At 46.4% G+C, this 18,144-nt stretch overlaps 8 protein-coding genes across 8 annotated transcripts; 5 read left to right on the forward strand and 3 right to left on the reverse strand.

Moving 5' to 3' along the window:
• Positions 1 to 169: 169 nt before the first annotated feature.
• SAMD00019534_056130 (hypothetical protein) lies at positions 170 to 1,139 on the forward strand (the record flags this gene model as incomplete). The annotated part of the gene is made up of 3 exons (XM_012899104.1): positions 170 to 269; positions 365 to 459; positions 540 to 1,139. Coding segments are annotated over 3 exons (795 nt in total), but the record flags the coding sequence as incomplete, so codon positions are not given.
• A 216-nt stretch (positions 1,140 to 1,355) lies between these two features.
• Positions 1,356 to 3,350, reverse strand: SAMD00019534_056140 (hypothetical protein; the record flags this gene model as incomplete). Its single annotated transcript, XM_012899105.1, has 2 exons — positions 1,356 to 3,133; positions 3,203 to 3,350. The coding sequence occupies 2 exons, from the start codon at positions 3,348 to 3,350 to the stop codon at positions 1,356 to 1,358; spliced, it is 1,926 nt and encodes a 641-aa protein (XP_012754559.1).
• Positions 3,351 to 4,962: 1,612 nt separating this feature from the next.
• SAMD00019534_056150 (hypothetical protein) lies at positions 4,963 to 9,118 on the forward strand (the record flags this gene model as incomplete). Its single annotated transcript, XM_012899106.1, has 3 exons — positions 4,963 to 7,110; positions 7,178 to 7,813; positions 7,889 to 9,118. 3 exons carry the CDS (start codon positions 4,963 to 4,965, stop codon positions 9,116 to 9,118), a joined length of 4,014 nt encoding a protein of 1,337 aa, XP_012754560.1.
• Positions 9,119 to 9,363: 245 nt separating this feature from the next.
• On the reverse strand, positions 9,364 to 9,972 carry SAMD00019534_056160 (hypothetical protein; the record flags this gene model as incomplete). The annotated part of the gene is made up of 1 exon (XM_012899107.1): positions 9,364 to 9,972. The coding sequence occupies one exon, from the start codon at positions 9,970 to 9,972 to the stop codon at positions 9,364 to 9,366; it is 609 nt and encodes a 202-aa protein (XP_012754561.1).
• Positions 9,973 to 11,464: 1,492 nt separating this feature from the next.
• On the reverse strand, positions 11,465 to 12,856 carry SAMD00019534_056170 (hypothetical protein; the record flags this gene model as incomplete). The annotated part of the gene is made up of 3 exons (XM_012899108.1): positions 11,465 to 11,703; positions 11,899 to 12,671; positions 12,798 to 12,856. The coding sequence occupies 3 exons, from the start codon at positions 12,854 to 12,856 to the stop codon at positions 11,465 to 11,467; spliced, it is 1,071 nt and encodes a 356-aa protein (XP_012754562.1).
• Positions 12,857 to 13,782: 926 nt separating this feature from the next.
• SAMD00019534_056180 (hypothetical protein) lies at positions 13,783 to 14,229 on the forward strand (the record flags this gene model as incomplete). The annotated part of the gene is made up of 1 exon (XM_012899109.1): positions 13,783 to 14,229. The coding sequence occupies one exon, from the start codon at positions 13,783 to 13,785 to the stop codon at positions 14,227 to 14,229; it is 447 nt and encodes a 148-aa protein (XP_012754563.1).
• An 18-nt stretch (positions 14,230 to 14,247) lies between these two features.
• SAMD00019534_056190 (hypothetical protein) lies at positions 14,248 to 16,190 on the forward strand (the record flags this gene model as incomplete). Its single annotated transcript, XM_012899110.1, has 2 exons — positions 14,248 to 14,619; positions 14,784 to 16,190. 2 exons carry the CDS (start codon positions 14,248 to 14,250, stop codon positions 16,188 to 16,190), a joined length of 1,779 nt encoding a protein of 592 aa, XP_012754564.1.
• Positions 16,191 to 16,611: 421 nt separating this feature from the next.
• On the forward strand, positions 16,612 to 17,392 carry SAMD00019534_056200 (hypothetical protein; the record flags this gene model as incomplete). The annotated part of the gene is made up of 2 exons (XM_012899111.1): positions 16,612 to 16,630; positions 16,692 to 17,392. 2 exons carry the CDS (start codon positions 16,612 to 16,614, stop codon positions 17,390 to 17,392), a joined length of 720 nt encoding a protein of 239 aa, XP_012754565.1.
• Between the last annotated feature and the right edge of the window lie 752 nt (positions 17,393 to 18,144).

Below are 18,144 nucleotides of genomic sequence, written 5' to 3' on the forward strand. Positions count from 1 at the left end.
CCTCCTCAAGTGTGTGGGTGAAGCCTCACCATCAGTTGTTTCCCCCACCTCATATCCAACGAATGATATTGTAGTGTCATAGGGAATTGAATTGAATTGTTGATTGATTGATTGATTGATTAATCTTGGTGTTATACATAATAATAGAAACAAGGTAATAATAATAAATATGTCTGCAGCTGCTTTAAAGAGAGATTCAATCAATGAACATTTGATGCTCAAAGAGAGTGTACAATCAAATATTAGTGAGATACAGAAGTTAAAGAATGGTATGTTACATGCTCATATTCAATCAATCAATCAATCAATCAATCAATCAATCATGTTAGTTAACTAACAAAGACATCACTTTTTAAATCAACAGATATAGACTTATTGAATCAGGACAGGAAGTTCTACTATGATGAGAATCTTACATTGAAGGATGATAATGCAAGATTACAGGCATCAGTTACAAGGGTATGATGAACTATACTATTGATCATGATAATGATAATGATGGTCACTAATAATCAATCAATATACCCAACAAACTATAGTTGGAATTGGCAAATGAAAGATACAAGGCATTGTTACAACAGACAAATGAAAAGTTGCAGAGGACACAGACTGATCAGATGGCGGCAGTACATACAATAAGATCAATGTCACAGGTTGCCGAACAGGATAAGGAGTTTAGGACAAGGTTCAATCTGCCAGAGGGCGAGTTCTCAATCATTGCATACTCTTGCGCCAATGACTCGTTCCAATCGGGCACTCTACACATCTGTCCATTCCACATCTGTTTCGATCCAAGTGCTTTGGCCAATGCATTTGCCAAAGAGAATCCAATATGGACACTGCCCATCAGGGACATTGTGTCACTGAACAAGGTCAAAGTGATCAAGTTCCTGCCGGGCAAGGGCACCTGTGTAGAGATCCGCACCAAAGATGGCGGACTGCGCTTCCTCAAGGGTTTCCTCAGTCGCAAGGAGTGTCTGAGGAACATCTACAATCAAGCGTTGACCATTGGTCACAAGATAGACATGCTGAGAGAGAATCTACCGGATCAGGAACATGCTGAACCCATTACCGCCGCCAAGGATCAGCAGGCAAGTTCTCAAAAGAATGAAACAATGACAAAGACGCAGCTGGAAGACTAGACTGCGACTATTCAACAACAAGCCCGACAATGTAAATAAAGGAGGTCCTTCTTGAGGGTCATCCTGTTGTATTAATATAAAGTTATAAGTAGTTGGTTATTGCCTGATGACGCCACAACGTTGACATTGGACAGTGGCGGCATAAGGTGATTGATTGTTGATCGGGAGGATGGGAGGGAATGTTGGACAATGATCGATCGATAGATTAAAAGATTAGTGCTCCAACTTTAGGACCAAACATGTTCTTGATGGGATGTAGACTTGGAGCGAATGCTTCCTGCCATGCCAAGCGACCTCTTGGGTGAAGTGTGGACCGTGGCCAATGCGTTTGAAGCCACCAAACTCCTCGCGATCAGAGTCCAAGCAGTTGACGTACTTGCCATGGTTGTGACTTCCAATGCGATAGTCCGAGAAGCTCTTCTCCACATGGAAGTTGAATATAAACAACAGTCCAGCTCTCTCGTACACCACAACCTTGTCGCCCTCGTGCTTGCAAGAGATGTAGGCCTGGTCCGATGACAGCCAGTGGAACTCCTCCTCCAACTTGTTCATGGCAATGTCAAAGTTGCGCAGGTGGTGGTATCGGAGGTTGGGGTCGCGTGCCAGGTCCCAGCGGCGACGTGCATGGTGCATGCTGTTGTTGTTGCCCGCACGTGGGAAGTCCACCCACTCTGGATGTCCAAACTCGTTGCCCATGAAGTTGAGATAGCCGTCGCCGCCCAGTGACGAGGTGATCAGACGTATCATCTTGTGCAGGGCCATGCCGCGTGAGATTATCGGTGTGATTGGCTGCAAGACGCTCATGTGGTCGTACATCTCCTTGTCCATTAGCCAGAAGGCCAGTGTCTTATCACCGACCAGCGACTGATCGTGCGACTCTGCATAGCTGATGTTGCGCTCGAGATGACGACGATTGGAAAGCATGTGTGTGATCGTGCTCATATCCCACTCCTCGTCTTTCTTGGTCTTGACGAGTTCGATCCACTTGTCGGGTATGCCCATGCCCAATCTAAAGTCAAAGCCGTAGCCACCCTCGGCCACCGGGCGACACAGACACGCCATGCCAGTGACCTCCTCTGCGATCGTGACGATGTTGGGGCTGAGCTTGCTGCACAGGACGTTGGCCAGAGCCAGGTAGTAAAGGCCATCCTCGTCGACGGCAGGTCCAAAGTAGTCGTCGTAGGAGCAGGCTGGTGCCAGGCCGTGATGGTAGTAGATCATGGAGGTGACGCCGTCGAATCTGAAGCCGTCAAACTGATATATGTCGATGTAGAAGCGCAGGTTGGATAGCAGGAAACGCATCACTTCCCAGTGGCTGTAGTTGAAGAGCCGACTGTCCCAGACGTCGTGGTTGCCGCGGCCACCGCCGTGGAAGTAGTGGTGGTCAGAGCCGTCCATCTGGTTGAGGCCGTCCAGCACGTTCTTGGAGGCATGGCTGTGCACAACGTCCAGGAACACGAGCAGGCCCATGCTGTGTGCCTCGTCAATCAGCTCCATGAGCTCCTCGGGCGTGCCAAAGCGGCTGGAGATGGCAAAGAAGTTGGTCACCTGGTAGCCGAACGAGGCGTAGTACGCGTGCTCCATGATGGCCATCAGCTGCACACAGTTGTAGCCGAGCTCCTTGATCTGTGGCAGTACGTACTTTCTAAAGTTGTTGTAGGTGGAGATCTCGGGATGCTCAGACGACATGCCGACGTGCGCCTCGTAGATCCTCAGGCTGACGGGCGGCTTTGGCGACTTGTGCTTCCACACGTACTTCTGCTTGGGATTCCAGAAGACGCCGTCAAACACCGGGTTCTCCTTTGTCTGCTCGACTCGATTGATCCACGCTGGGATCCTAAAGTCCCAACTACCATTCTCCAACTGCACATATATCTTGATCTTTGATTGATGAGGTATTGGGCACTGTCCCTTCTCATCATTTGGTAAGAATATACTCCATCTTCCATATTCATCGCGTGTCAATGGATGTGATATCTTATTCCATTGGTCTATATTTGATTGATCGTATGAGTCAATGATTCATTCAATCGATCATTCAATCAATGTATGTAACTTACTAAAGTCTCCAACAAGGAATACTGCATGGGCGGCAGGGAGCCACTCGCGGTACATTACTCCATCTGATTGAACGTTGAATCCAAAGTAAGTGTATCCCTGTGCAAACTTGAGTAGACCACCTTCCTTCTCCTCAAACTGTTTGAGCATATAATGAATGTGACTATGACGACGACGCAACGTTGGAGCATAATGCTCTAACCAAGGGTCATCATGAACCACCCTAGTTCCATCAGTTGCATTAACATATCCTACTACAACTCCATTCATTCATTCATTCAATCATTCAATCATTCATTCATATTCGTTCATTCATGCAATCATTCATTCAGAGTAAGTAAGTAAGTGAGTAAGTAAGTAAGTAAGTAAGTTAGTTAGTAAGTTTGATTGTGAATGAATGTTCAACTTGAAGTTGATGAGAGATATATATATATATACCTTTGTTATCCATGATTGATTACTACTATTTCTACGAACTATTACTTGTGTATCTAATCTAATCTTAGTTGTATTATGAAGACAATGACAAAGACAAAGACAGAAAGACTAACAGACAGACAGACAGACATCAAGTCAGGTAAGCCTAACCTTAACACACTTAATTAAATTAATGATTATCAACTTCAATTTTGGTTACCTTTTTGATTGGACAGGCGTGGTGGTAACTCTAGCACACACACTCTGACACACAACAAACACCACACACTTATAATAAAGACCTTGGCCCCGTTCGTGGGGCTTTGCAAATGAGCCACATAGAGCTTACAAAAGGACGCCGATGCCATCGGCTATGACAGACTCTATGTGTCTTTCCAATCATTCATTCATTCATTAATTCATTCGTTCATTATTATTTATATTTATGTTTGAGAGATAAGAGAATGATGATAGGTGAGCTCTTGAGTTGGAACCCATAACCAGGTCCATCAAACAATCACCCACTTTTGTGTTTCCTCTCTTCATTACAAGTTAATAATAACTATTATTATTTATAAATTAGTAATCGATTTATGTGATCAGATTTTTCAAGGTGTGATGGGGTTGAAAGAGGGAATCAGTGTGTTTTGCGAATTGTGTTGCTGGATGGGCGTATTGGCACCTTGGGTAAGGGCCAAAAACCATACCGACACTATGGATTGGCCTCCAAAATGTAATGTGTGTATGAGAGAGTGAGAATGTTTGGTAAAGGAAAAGGGTGTGTGCGCACGATCGCTATCTACACTGACCCAATGCAAAGCCCAACTCAAAGCCCATCAGACAGTGTAGGGAGGCAGGACAACAACAATGGACATTCACGCTTCTCACTCGATATATCATTGTCAATCACATCGATACATTATTATTATTATTATTATTATTTGTATACATACTTACTTACTTTATAATTATTATTTATCAAACAATCAAATTACTTAAACTTATTATCGTCTGATCAGATCATTATTGACGAGCCCAAATTAATTCATACCCTTGCAGACACATACCCTCGCACACACATACCCTCGCACACACATACCCTCACACACACACATACCCTCACCGACATACCCTCGCACATTCATTCTTTGACCTTACTCATTCATCCAAGTTATAATCAATCAATCAATCAACCGACTCAATCAACTCAATCAATCAATCAATCAATCATTGTGTAATATTAGTTCATTGTAACAACAAAGAGCGAGTCAAGGAAAGTCAAGTCAACAAGGCGAGTCAAGACAAGTCAAGACTAGACAAGACAAGACAGACAGGTAGCTTCAGAATGATGGGCGGCGAAGTCGGACCATCATTGTTGTTTGTAAAGATCAATGCAGTTAGGAATACAAAGGTGTTGAATGGTACGGATGGCGCAGTTCTATGTGTAGCCAACATCGAAGGCGTCGACTACCATCCAATCGATGTGGTGCTTCGACGACCAAAGTCCGAGCACGGCCTTCAGAAGAACACCCTAGTCTTCCAAGTGCCACACGTCTCTGCCAACATTGATCTGTCATTCAAGAAGAAGTCACATAGAGACGAGTCATCATCATCCTCATCCTCATCCTCCTCCTCATCCAGCCACAACACTCCTACTCCCACTTCCTCCCCCATAATAGCCAAGGTCAACGTTCAACTTCAATACTCAACACTACCATTCCTCCCCCGCAACCCATCATACAGCTCACTGGCGTCGAATGCATCGCCAACGTCGTCGCCGAGACACTCCCCACAGGTGGGCACGATGCCCATGTATGTGGGCTCGTCATCGCCCCTGCCCATCCAGCTGGGCGCCTCTACGGGCTCCATCCACACAACACCTCTTCACCAATCGGCGCCACACATCGCCATTCCCTCCTCTTCATCGTCGCTGTCACATGCCGGCTCCAGTGCGCCACCCTCGCCGAGCGAGCGCGCGCTTTCCGGCTCACCCAACTTCTTCTTCAATGGCGGACACGGCGGCCCTGGCACACCAGGCTACCACTCGATATCCTCGCCATCGCTCCACAGCTCCATGGAGGCAGAGGAGGCGCTGCGCATTGAGTCCAGTCTCCGATGGTATCGTCTCAGCTTCAGCAGCGACGCGACCACATCAGGCCCATCATCTTCGACATCGAGCGACAATCTGTCGCCCTCCTCAGACAGCAACGACGAGCTGTCATTCACATCGGACGAACCCGAGGTGCAGCTGCAGATCTCCTACGAGCTCAATAGCAGCTTGCCCATGCTGGTGCGTCTAAAGTCTCTGCACCGCGACCTGCTCGACATGCTCGTCACATCCAAGCTTCAACTGGTTCACGCCTGCTGCGACGCAATCGACATCTCCTCGGCGCAGATGATGGCTCGCTCACTCGTGGACATATTCCATTCGCATCACAAGCTTCTGCATCTGCTCAAGACCTTCATCAAGAAGGAGGTGAACGCGTGCCACGACCCAGGCACGCTGTTTCGCTCCAACAGTGTCGCCATGAAGATGGTCGTGGCCTATGGTCACAAGACCGCGCATCACTACCTGGCCAAGACGCTGACGCCCCTGGTCACTGAGCTGTGCGCCTCTACGCTGTCGTTCGAGGTCGACCCGACCAAGCTGCAGCCCGACGAGGACGTCGCGGCCAACATTGAGAACCTCAAGATGATGTCGCAGAAGTTCTTTGACCGCATCTACCAGTCGATCGACCAGTGCCCCAAGTCCATTATCGAGATCTGCTATTACTTCAAGAAGATCGTCAGCCGCAAGTTCCCCAACCACTGGCGCTCGGCCGTTGGTGGCTTCATCTTCCTGCGTCTGTTTTGTCCAGCGTGTGTGTCGCCAGAGAACTCTGGCATCATCTCTCCGGGCCGTGTCGGTATCACCGAGAGACGCGCACTAGTCCACGTTGCCAAGTGTCTGCAGAACCTGTCCAACCAGGTGACATTCAACCAGGACTACATGGAGCCGGTGAACGACTTCATCGTGTCCAACTCACCCATCTTGGACGACTTCTTTGTGCGACTGGCTTCACGTCCAAGCGAGGACCAAACAATCGATGGTATGATCGTCACGGAGGATGCGCTGACCGAGGGCATCACCTACATCCAGCAGTTCCTCGACAAGAACCTTGAGCGTGTCATGCAGAACCTAGAGTCACTGGGATGTCCCGATCTGGTAAAGCCTGAGCGTCTCCAAGAGGCGATCGACGCGTCAAAGCGTGCAGGAACCATGTCACACTCACTGTTGGCACAGCTCAAGAACCGCTCCAACTCATCCTCACCATCGGGCTCGCCGCCCAAGTCGTCAGAGGTCAAGAAGTCGCGATCAAGCTCCGGCTCTGACGGCAAAGAGACATCCAAGTGGACCACACTCTCCAAGAACCTCAAGATCGCCAAGCAGACCGTCATCACCCCGACCCTCAATGTGATCTCCAACTTCCCCTCGCAGAGGGAGGAAGAGGTGGTATGTATCCATTCAATCACTCACTCAATCACTGATCACTCACTCACTCATTCGCTCAATCAATCAGATTATGAATGTTGCGTTCGATTGGAGAGAGAACCCAAGACCAGCGAGCGTGGTCATTCTCCATCTGTTACGCAAGATCGTGGCGATATGCAAGCAGAACAAGTTGAGCGAACAACAGAGTATGCAGCTCAACCTACAGCCACTCAACTGGGCGTTGGTCCAGCAGACGCCAGAGTTTGCTTCGTTTGAGCGCGATGTACAGGAATTGCAGACAATCACATTCGAGTCCACTTCGAGTCCGTACATGGCGTCGTTCTTCTTGAACGCATTCAATCTGATGATCATCCACATGCACTTCCTGCTCGGCCCACCCATCAGTGAGAGTCGCAGGAGGGCATTCTCCATCCACAAGTATAACATTGGTGGAAACATCTACTCGTTACACGATATCCTGAACGGAGTGTTGCGTGCCAATCCCAAGAACTCAATCACGCGCACCAGGCAGTTGCGTGGCGGTGACACCAAGCGACAGTTTGTCCTCCAACTAGACCCGCGCTATCACTTTGCCCTGTGCAACGTCAATGTTACCCTGCCCTGTCTGCGCATCTTCTCGCCCGAGACCCTCAACGACGACCTCCGCAAGTGTGGCGAGGAGTTCTGCAGCTCAAAGATAGATATATGCACCAAGAAGAAAGAGGTACGTGTTACGTCGAACMAATCAATCACATGGACACACACTTACCCTTTACCATCCACCACTCTCCCTTCACAGATAAGCTTGCCTCGATTGTTCTCTCAGTACGCCACAGACTTTGGAAAGAACAGGACGGAGATGTTGAAGTACGTGTTCCAATTCCTGACATCGACCAAGAGGAATGAGCTACATGATATGTTGGAGAAGCCTTCATTCTTGTGTCTATATCGTGGCGAGAGCTGGGCACCCATCACTCACAAGACAAAGTTCGTCGACTTTGAGGACGACCTACAAAGCGAGAAGGAGGCCAAGGAGAAGAAGATGACTGAGAAGGTGTCGCGAAGGAAGTCGAGATCACTCACACATGGCAATCGTCTGGCGCAGACCAACAAGAAGGACTCCAGTGCCATCACCCTGATCAACACGCTCAAGACTGGCGCTCAGCAGTCGACCAAACAGATTCTCGCCATATTGAACCAGGTGGTGAAGCGTGTGTCTGAGACACTGGACATCCAGTTTGTCTCGAGCGTTGTGGATATACTCAATCAGACGACCAAGCAGCTCTCGTTCAACGAGTGGCAAAAGGCCTCGAGCTATCTCACAACGAGCCCCGGTGGCCCGTCCGAGAAGGTCGCGCCCATCAAGCCACAAACACAGATCTTCAGCAACCTCCAGCTGCACTGCCTGAGCCCCAACGCCATCAGCTCGTTCACCCCCGTGCTGCAGGATCTGTACGCATTGACGCTGTCGATCGAGAAGGAGATGAACAAGTTTATCGACTTTATGGACATCGCGTCCTTTGCCCAACTCAACGACATTAGCGAGTTGTTGTCGGACGTTGCCGAGCAGATCACCAATCGCATTGTCAACATGGCCGACGAGTCACTGGCCGAGTCCACAGCCAACATCAAGGAGACACTGCAAATGACCATCAGATACTTCACCGCCACCATGTCCGTCACGACATCAACAATGATCTCGGCACCTGGAACAGTGTCGCAGGTGGAGGAGCAGTTATTGCCACTCATTATCAAGGAGTTGTTGGTGAGCGGTACCAACAATAACAACAGTGTTGATATCAACAACAGCAACAACATCAATGGCAACAACAAGGCGATGCTTTTGAAACGCGATGCAGCATTGGTCAACTCCAAACTGGCAGAGCTTCCAGATCAGATCGCTCGATGCAACACAAAGGAACAACTGGCACCCATCCTTATCAAGATTGAGAGAGTTGGTCGTTTGATCTTCATGATCGAGGAGCAATCATTTGGTCGACACTCTCCAAAGTTATCGCCTCGAGGCTAAACTATATCAATCAATCAATTATTCAATCATTTAACAGTTGTTACCATATAATCCCATGTATTATATATTCTTTGGAAGACGACCGATACTACAACGAACAGTTAATTCAATCATCCAACCAATAATAGACACTGGCCAGCATTACTCCTGACTAATCAATCCAAACAACCAATCAATCATTCAATCAGATTCCAAACGTATTTATTAATAAATCCACTCTTGCTCGCTCACTCCAGATGTTTAGTTTAGTTCTTGGTAATGATCAACTCCACAAACTTGATCACTCCCTTGATCTCAGGCTCAGTAGGGGCACCAGTCAGTGGGAGTCCAATGTTAATGTTGCCAATGGTCAGATTAACCGAAGGTTCCTTCTCAATAGAGAGAGTGAGGTAGATCTCGGTCACATTGGTCAGCTTCTTCAAGGTGGTGAAACCAGAGACAACAGAGTCAGAATCGTAAAATTCTGGCGTGAAGGTTGTTGAATTCAACACCTCCTGGATGGTATCAACTACTTCACCTTTTGGAGCAATACTGATCAGACCCAAGATTCCATGGTCCTCATTTGGCTTCTCATATTGAACTCTAAGCTTGTAGTTGTCCGACTTGGAATATTGACGGTAGACTCGCACTCGCACACAGCACTTCTTGGCAAACTTGATATTGAGAGCTGGTTTGGATGAGAGTATTGTTCCATGGCAGTTGGTCAAGGAGTCCTTCTCTGGAATTAATCGGGTACCTTTGAATACACCTTGTTCGATTGTAGGGTTGGGACGGAAGTTGGCACCATCAATGCGGTAGATGAAGGAGTTGCCATGGTCGGGGACATTGTGAACAGGTGTCTGGACGGTGGACATGTTGTCCTTGATCCAGGGACGGGCCAATGGGGCAAAAACTGGGAGCTAGCATAGTAGAACAAATCGTTAAGGGTATAAACTAAACGAGCACTACTACTACTGTATAAGACGTTAAATATAGTGTTATCTTCTTTGATGTTGTCAATTGCACCCCTCGTCATGGCATTCAAAGACTCAAAGATGTTAGAGTGCATCTCCTCACGTAGAGGTCTGATGGCAGGCAACCCAAGCAGATTGTTGGCAACTGCACCTAGAAGTAATGAATAAAATACATTGTTAGAATTAATGAATTAAAAGTTGAAAGATTAATCAATAATGTACTTACCAGTGATGTATAAAGGATCAATATCCAATTGATACCATATTGCATCAATGAGTCTATAGACTGACACCATGATGAACATTACACTGAAATAGAAGTCGAGAACTAATTTGGTGTACTTGGGTTAAATACAGAGGTTGGCCAACTCCTTGGACCTCTGAATTACTGTCTCCAAACCAACACGAACGAGGGTCTTGGTAGCTTCAGTTCCCTGTCCATCATATGTATACTCTGGAGCTACAAACTTGGGCTTTGGAGGTTGTGATGGCGGGGGCGGTAATGAATAGGGCCCTATCAATGGGTAGGTCTTAATCATTGGCAGAGAAGGGTCTCTCAATGGCAATTTGTTTTGATCAGCTTGTGCAACTACTGGAGCAGCAGGTTGTTGTAATGATGCAATAAACTCATCCAATAAATTCACCTTGCCATCCTTGATACTTGTAAAAGTCTTAAATTCAATACGGCGCTTGGTCATGTCTTCTTGGATTGCGACCCAACTTAGGTCATTGTTTACTGTGGCGCAAAATATTATCACCTTGGTGTTCTTGCCAGCGCACTCATCTATTATCTTTTTGATTGTCACAGTCTTACCGCTGTTCTTGGGCGCGCATATGAGTATGTTGGAGTTGACTTGATTAAAGAGTTTGTGCCCTTGAATATTTTTTGGTTGTTTCGGAAGTTTGATTGGCTCCACTTCTACGTCATTTATTTTTTGTAGCTTGAGCATCTATATTACTCCCTATCAATATTTTACAAACTCAATCGCAAAGGTAGCAGTCACATCCGCTCTTAACCTCAGTCCATTCTGATCAACACATTCAAATTGATAATTGCCCTGGATCCACCTCTCACTCTTGTTTAAATAAATATAATTAGGACAAAGGAAACAAACCTGTTCAGTAGAGCAGAATAAAATATTGTCTGGAATGAGATTGGTCCTAACTTGGATAATCTTGTCATTACCCTCGGCGTTGTAATATGATGAGAATGACTTGAGAATAATGGCATCAGGAACGAAATCAATGTTGATGGGAACATTTATTATATTTCCATTGGGAGGTGGATCCTCTCCTCCTGATCCTTGGAATACAGCATTAACAAATATTGTCTTTACACATTTTGATTTAGAGTAGCCCATTTATATTAGTTAATGGATATTAATTAATATATTTACACCAGCACCAGTCCATTTGGAGTGATGACCAACTTGCGCTTGCAAACCACAGTTGATTGATGAGTCAAGTTGGCGGCACCACTGAGGAATCCAACGAAATCCCATTTCTGTTCACCTAGATTGAGATCAATGCCAGTAATTGCATTGTCCTTGTTAAAGTTTGAGGTGCCATCACCAAACTCCTCAATCCAACACCAGTTCCTATTATGAATTCTCGGTGTCAATAGCGATGAGTCTTTAAGAATCCATCGCAATGCCATGTAATCATCATTAAGATTTAAATAATAATCATATTGCATCAACCTATTGTTGTTAATATTTGTGTAAAAGTGATCCAATAGAGTGCTTCTAAAGTTACTGTTGTAAATGGCAGTATTTATTGCTGTTTGTGTTAGGAACACACTGTGATAGATTCTCTCCAATGTCATACCGTTCTGTCTATTGACTCTTAGAGTGACCGATTGATTCTGTCCAGTGAGTGCTGCTTGGTAAGAATACGAGTATGGTATCATCAACGAGAATCCCTCTGGGCTGAATATCTTGGTCTGGAGCTCATTGACAATCGCGAGGTTCTTCTCCACTGCCAGATAGATTGCCATATTTGTGACATTGAACGCAGCTGGTGCCGGTAGTGCAACGGGGTTGGTTGTTGGATCTGGAGATGGAGGTGGCTGGATTGCTGGTGAGTTCTCAGGAAGTGCTGCTGCTGGATCTGCTGCGAAAGCAATGTTAGCGAGTTCTGACCACACGAATCGTACAAGTAATGTCTCGTTCAACATGATGTCCTTGTCTACGCAGAGAATAGATTCATAGAGTTCATTGAAGGGGATGGTCACAACAATATTTGTCTCTCCTTGTGCCGCTGCTAGTAAATACCTTGGTTCAATGTAAGGGACAGCAGCTTCCTGGCCAGTGTAGTTGGGGTTGTAAACCATTCCAGCAGCGTATGAGCTTGGTAGTTTAGACGAAAGACATGGAATCATGTATTGATCATCAGTCATTCTATAAGAGGCGAATGTGTTCTCTGTCTCGACCAATGGCTTATTCCTCATCGTCACCATCTTGGCATGGAGATGGAAGTTGGTATGATTCATGAGATCCAAGCCACCTCTTGTGTACACCTGGATCTGTCTGAAGAATGGACAAAAGTCAGAAAACATCATTGCCTGCTTGTTTGCCACAGCAGGGAGAGTGAATATGAACCTAAAGTATGATCGTGACAAGTTGTAGGCCTTGGACGGTGGTATCTCGAATACTGTATCATTGCCACCTGAGTAAACTGTTGTTGAKGTTGTGCCCGACTGCGGGAACAGTCGAGTGTATTCATACTCTGGTTCTGCGACGAGCAGTGGCGTGTAATCTAGTTCCTTTGAAACGACGTTCTCCATCTATATTATATTGTAACGATATATTATCGATTATATTTCGGGCTTGCTTTGCTCTGATCAAATTTCGTCGCCCACTTGAATGCTCTCATGGTCCTTCACAAGCAAGAGTTCAATATATCCTCGTATCAGCTGAAACACATCGTTGTGCTTGTACAATATGATCGTCAAGTTCAGGTCGACGCCATTGAGAAAGATCTCAACTCCATCCTTGTCTGTTAAATAAATGTAGAACGTCTTCTTTGTCTTGGACACTAGCTGCTTCGAGTAGGCCTCTAGATTATGGTTAGTCCAATTGACATACGCAAAGTCAGGAACTCCCGCAGTACATACCTCTTGCAGCACATCATCTGATCCATTGCTGCACAGGTCTGAATGAATGTAAAGGATGTTCTCAATCTGCAAGTCGATCACATTGGTGCTTGTTAACTGACCATCTTCAAAGTAGTTGATGCTATCTTGATTGAAACCTAGATGATGAAACAGGTCAGCATCATTGAATATGAATGATACTTGCATCTTGCCACTTGAACAAATGAATGTATATTTACCTGTATTGGGTTGCTTGGATGTTGGCCATGTGATTGAGTACGTCAACTGGTTGGGTGATTGTTGATTTAGTTGTGCCTGTATTGTGTCTTGAAGTGATAGCCTTGAGTAGTTGCCAACAGGTATTGTTATCACAACCTCTTGATCACCCACTCGAAGTATGAAAGTGTTTCTATTCCTGGGCACAGTGTAAAATGACTTGGGGATGCAAGCCTGCAACACAGCCACGCGATCGAACTCATCGTGTTCGTAACACTCAATGTTGTATCTAAAATTAGAGATCGTGCCCGATAGCCTGTTCAGTGAATTGACATAAAAGATCCTCTTGTGGGTAATCAGACTCATTGATTTAATTATAATTACAACTAAAAAATATAACGATGCCGATAAAGAAAGGATACGCAGGATCAGCAGCCAACTTGGCAAAGTGGAGAGAGGAACAGAGAGCATTGAAAGAACAACAACAACAACAATCAGATTTGGTTATCTACGATGATGATGATGATGATCATCAACTACCAATCGAAGATGCCAAACCAATAGTGATAGAGGCAGAAAAGCCCAAGGCCAAGCCTACTCGAGAGTACAAGCCCAGAGTCAACAAGACGGATGCGTTGGACAAGAAGTTGGACGAGCTGATGGCCCAGTTCAGTACGCTGTCCAATAGTATGCAAAAGGCCAAAGAGGTAGCACCAGAGCCAATCATCGCTCAAACTGCTGCCGTCCCAACTATTCCGATCGCACAACAACAACAACAACAACAACAACAAGTACGTCCTCCCCTCAAATCTGATCTACTCAAACACCGACTTCTGACTAAATTCTAACGATCATATATATGTATAATGGTTAGACATGACGTCCATTTAGAGATCAATGATACCAAGGGCAAGAAGCTCAGAGTCAAGATAAAGAAGATCAGACCAGCGCGCCTTCGACGCGACAAGAAGGGTAGGTACATCAGAAATAAGAAGAGAAAGGTGTACATCAACTCTCGCAAGTCAGACTTGGAGTTGATCAAGAAATTGATGGCAGAGGCATCCAACGCCAAACCCATACTGACACCGTCAACTGCCCAATCTCACATCACTCCAACAGAAGGATCATACATTAGATCAATACAGGACGCCAACTACAGGGAAGCGCTGATGAAGAATGCCAGGGACTTGGAACAACAGACTAGAGCAAAGGTCGATGCGATCATCAAGGACGCTGCTGTACATGCACTACCAGCACCAGCACTACCAGCACTACCAGCACCTGATCAACTATTAATCGACGCAGCAATACCAGCGGCTGCCCATGAGATGGTTATGATCTGGGCAACAACCTTGACAGACTGCTCGAGCGACAGACCTCAACTCATGGACTACTACAACAGGCTCACTCTGACATCATGGACATCAAGCAATCACTCAACAAGCGATTCCAACAGGACATGGAGAAGCTCGAGATTGAAGCGCAAGTGGAGCAGAAGAGATACGAACTGGAGATGAAGAAGCTAGCAGATCACCGTGAGCGCGAACAGAACAGCGCGATGTCAAAAATCAACAAGCTGTTGTCAGAGAGAAGGTCAATCAGCAAGCAGGAGCCACGCGACACAGACAAGCTTGAACACATAGATGGAGAGATTGATCGCATCAGGCACCAAATGGACGATGGCGATGTCAAGAGGATGCTGGACCAAGCCGTCAATGAACAACGATTGGAGCAAGCGATGGAGCGAGCAGAGAGAGAGAAGCAGAAGACTGTCGAGCACATGAAAGCAGTGGAGGTCATGGCTGCTGCTGCTGCTCCCAAACAGCCCAAGCCCTCGTTGCTTAAGAAGCCCGTGCCATCTATCATGTCCAAGCCAGTCCCAAAGGTAAAGACAGAGCCAGAGCCAGAGCCAGAGGAGAGGTCTCCTTACAGCTCTCCTCCTCATCCTCCAGCCACTTCGACAACATCAACAACCACAACGACACCAACCAATCCTCCGACAACATCCACGACATCAACTACTACGACAACAACGACTAACAAGAGACTCTCTATCCCAGCATCTAGTGTCAAGGCATTGCGAGACGTACCAGCAGCTCTAACTCCCAAGATCGAACCAATCATTCAGAAGTACATTGACGGGGACCCGACCATGACAAACCCAATAACGCTCTACTATCATCTGGGCAAAGAGTTGAGGCCCGCAGCAATGGACCCAAAGGAGAAGCAGGATCTTCAGAGACAGCTCAAAGATGATGCGATACACGCCAAGCGAGTACAGGACATGGCATCGATGCGACACGTTCTAGAGTCATTCGCCCCTCAAGTCACAGATCTCGTCACACGCTATTGGAACAATGCGATCACTTGGAAGGACCTTCCGACACTATTAAAGAAGGAGCTCAAGAATCATAAGAACAAGGACATGTTGGTGGATGCTATTCTTAACGAGGCGCACCAGATCAAGAAGGGCAACGGCAAGCGAGAGGAGGGCGGTGGGTTGTACGACTACGAGATCGAGCAGTTGATGCAGCCGTTCCACAAGGATGGGTTCGATGGAGTCATTGCGAGTGATCAACTGGATGAGCTCAAGCCCAAGCAGCGCATGTCATTCATCATGAACCTCGACAAGAGCAGTCAGCCGGGCAGTCATTGGGTGGCGTGCAACATCGATGCCAAAGGCGACAAGTCGATTGAGTATTATGACTCGTTTGGTGATGACCCGAGCACTGACTTTATGAGGAGGATGAAGCAGTTGGTGAGAGAGATCGACCCAGACGTGTATCTCAAGTTAAAGTCAACAGGGTGATTGACCAGGCGACCAACAGCGACACGTGCGGGTATCATGCCATGCGCTTCTTGTTGAATCGTTATCGAGGAGTACCATTCAAAGAGGCGACTGGCTACAGTGATGTGAGAAGGGAAGAGAAGCGAGCGCGAGCGATGGAACAGAGATACAAGAAATTCGGTTACTTATAATTGTAGACTACTACAGCTATGAGTAAGTGTGAGAGACAGAGAGAGAGAGTGTGTGTGTGTGTATGTGTGTGTGTGTGTGTTCACCAACTGTTCACCAACTGTTCACCAACTGTTCACCGAGTGTTCACCTTAAAGATACAGATCCCACTGCCTAATTTAGAACAGTCAATCAGCTTTGAGAGATCGCTCTCATATGTTTATGACCAAATAAATACCCCTCTTGGAGCGTAGGATCAAGCCATTCTACAACAATGACTGTCTCTACAAACGGTATGGAAGTATGATGTAATTATAGCTTTATAGTTACCTTGTACTTATCTTCCCACTTTAGATACTTCTGAGTTCCGATGCTCACGTCCCAAGTGCAAGTCCTATGCCATGCGTGGTCAGCCTCTATGCGAGGAGCACTTTGATCTTAAGTGTTCTCGCCCAGCCTGCAAGAGGGATGTCAACAAGCCAGGAGACCAACTGTGTCAGATCTGTCAAGATACGAAAGACACTCGCAAGAGGGAACGTGATATTATCAACGAAGCCAATGCGGCAGAGAGGGAAGAGGTCAAGAGATTGAAGTCTGCAGCCCGAGTGGAGAAGAGAATCTTACGAGATGCTGCCAAGATAGCAATTGAGAAAGAAGAGGCTATCATGCAGCGTCAGACTCAGAAGCACATGCGCCAACGGATCCAGTCCGTCTATTCTCCTCCTATGCAGGCGCATCAACAATCTACCCGCTTCACCGAGATGCCGCCGTCTCCATCATCCGTACTGTCAATGGCCATGGACAACCATCTTCGCCTTGTCTCTCCGGCCAAACCTACTCTATCTGTCACCGCTGCACAGGCCAGCCGCTTCACTGAGCAACCGTCACCATCTCCATCGATGGCCAGCCTCGCCAACTATGATCTTGTCCTACCATTGAGACCACAACCAACAGCAAAGAAGGAGGACGTGCCTACATTGGAAGACGATGATGGACAGTACAACTTGTATGAAACCTTCATGCAAGATCCTCGCACTCCCAACACCTCCAACTAGGCTGTGGAGTGCCATTGCTTGTATTTATAGGTCCATGGATCTGGATCATGGCTGGAGGCAAGGAGAGTAACCTCTCCAGCCATTAGCTTACTCGCCGATWTWTATAAACACTTGTAGTTATTGATGCATCCTCCTCCAGTGTTGCCTCATCATATGTCGGGAAATACACTTGCCACAAGCATCGCATGGTATCCTCTCAGTATTGTAGGCCTTGATCTCCTCTTTGTACTCCTCGTAGTATTGTTGCATGTATGACTTGTTGGTGTTGTTGCCACTCTTGTCGATGGTATTCTTTACGTCCATAATGATGGAAGTAGAGATTATAATGTTGATCCTGGGCCATATTTCTTGTATATGGCGAACAGCTCGGCAATCATATTGTTCAGTTTATCCTTGTATTGATCTTTCTCCTTTACCAACTGTACTCGTTGCCGATGAATATCTTCCTGGGCACACTTATACCAGCTCTTCAATTGTCTCAATGCCCTGGGTGAGTCTTTTTTGTCAAGATACCGGAACATTGAAGGGTCAGTATCTTCATCATCGTCATAGTCAGAATGGTCGTCGGGATCATCGACTGACAGGTTGTCACTGTCTGAATCATTGTATTTAGACATTACTGCTTTGATATCCTGTTCACGCTGCTTTAGAATACTATCAGTGATTGAATTTATCTTGTTGGTTAACTCTCCCTGGCTATTGATAAACAATTCAGTGCTGTCCTCCATTATATCAAATAGGTCGCATTATAT

The sequence above is a fragment of the Acytostelium subglobosum genome, assembly GCF_000787575.1.
Source record: "Acytostelium subglobosum LB1 DNA, scaffold: scaffold10, whole genome shotgun sequence".
NCBI lineage: Eukaryota > Evosea > Eumycetozoa > Acytosteliales > Acytosteliaceae > Acytostelium > Acytostelium subglobosum.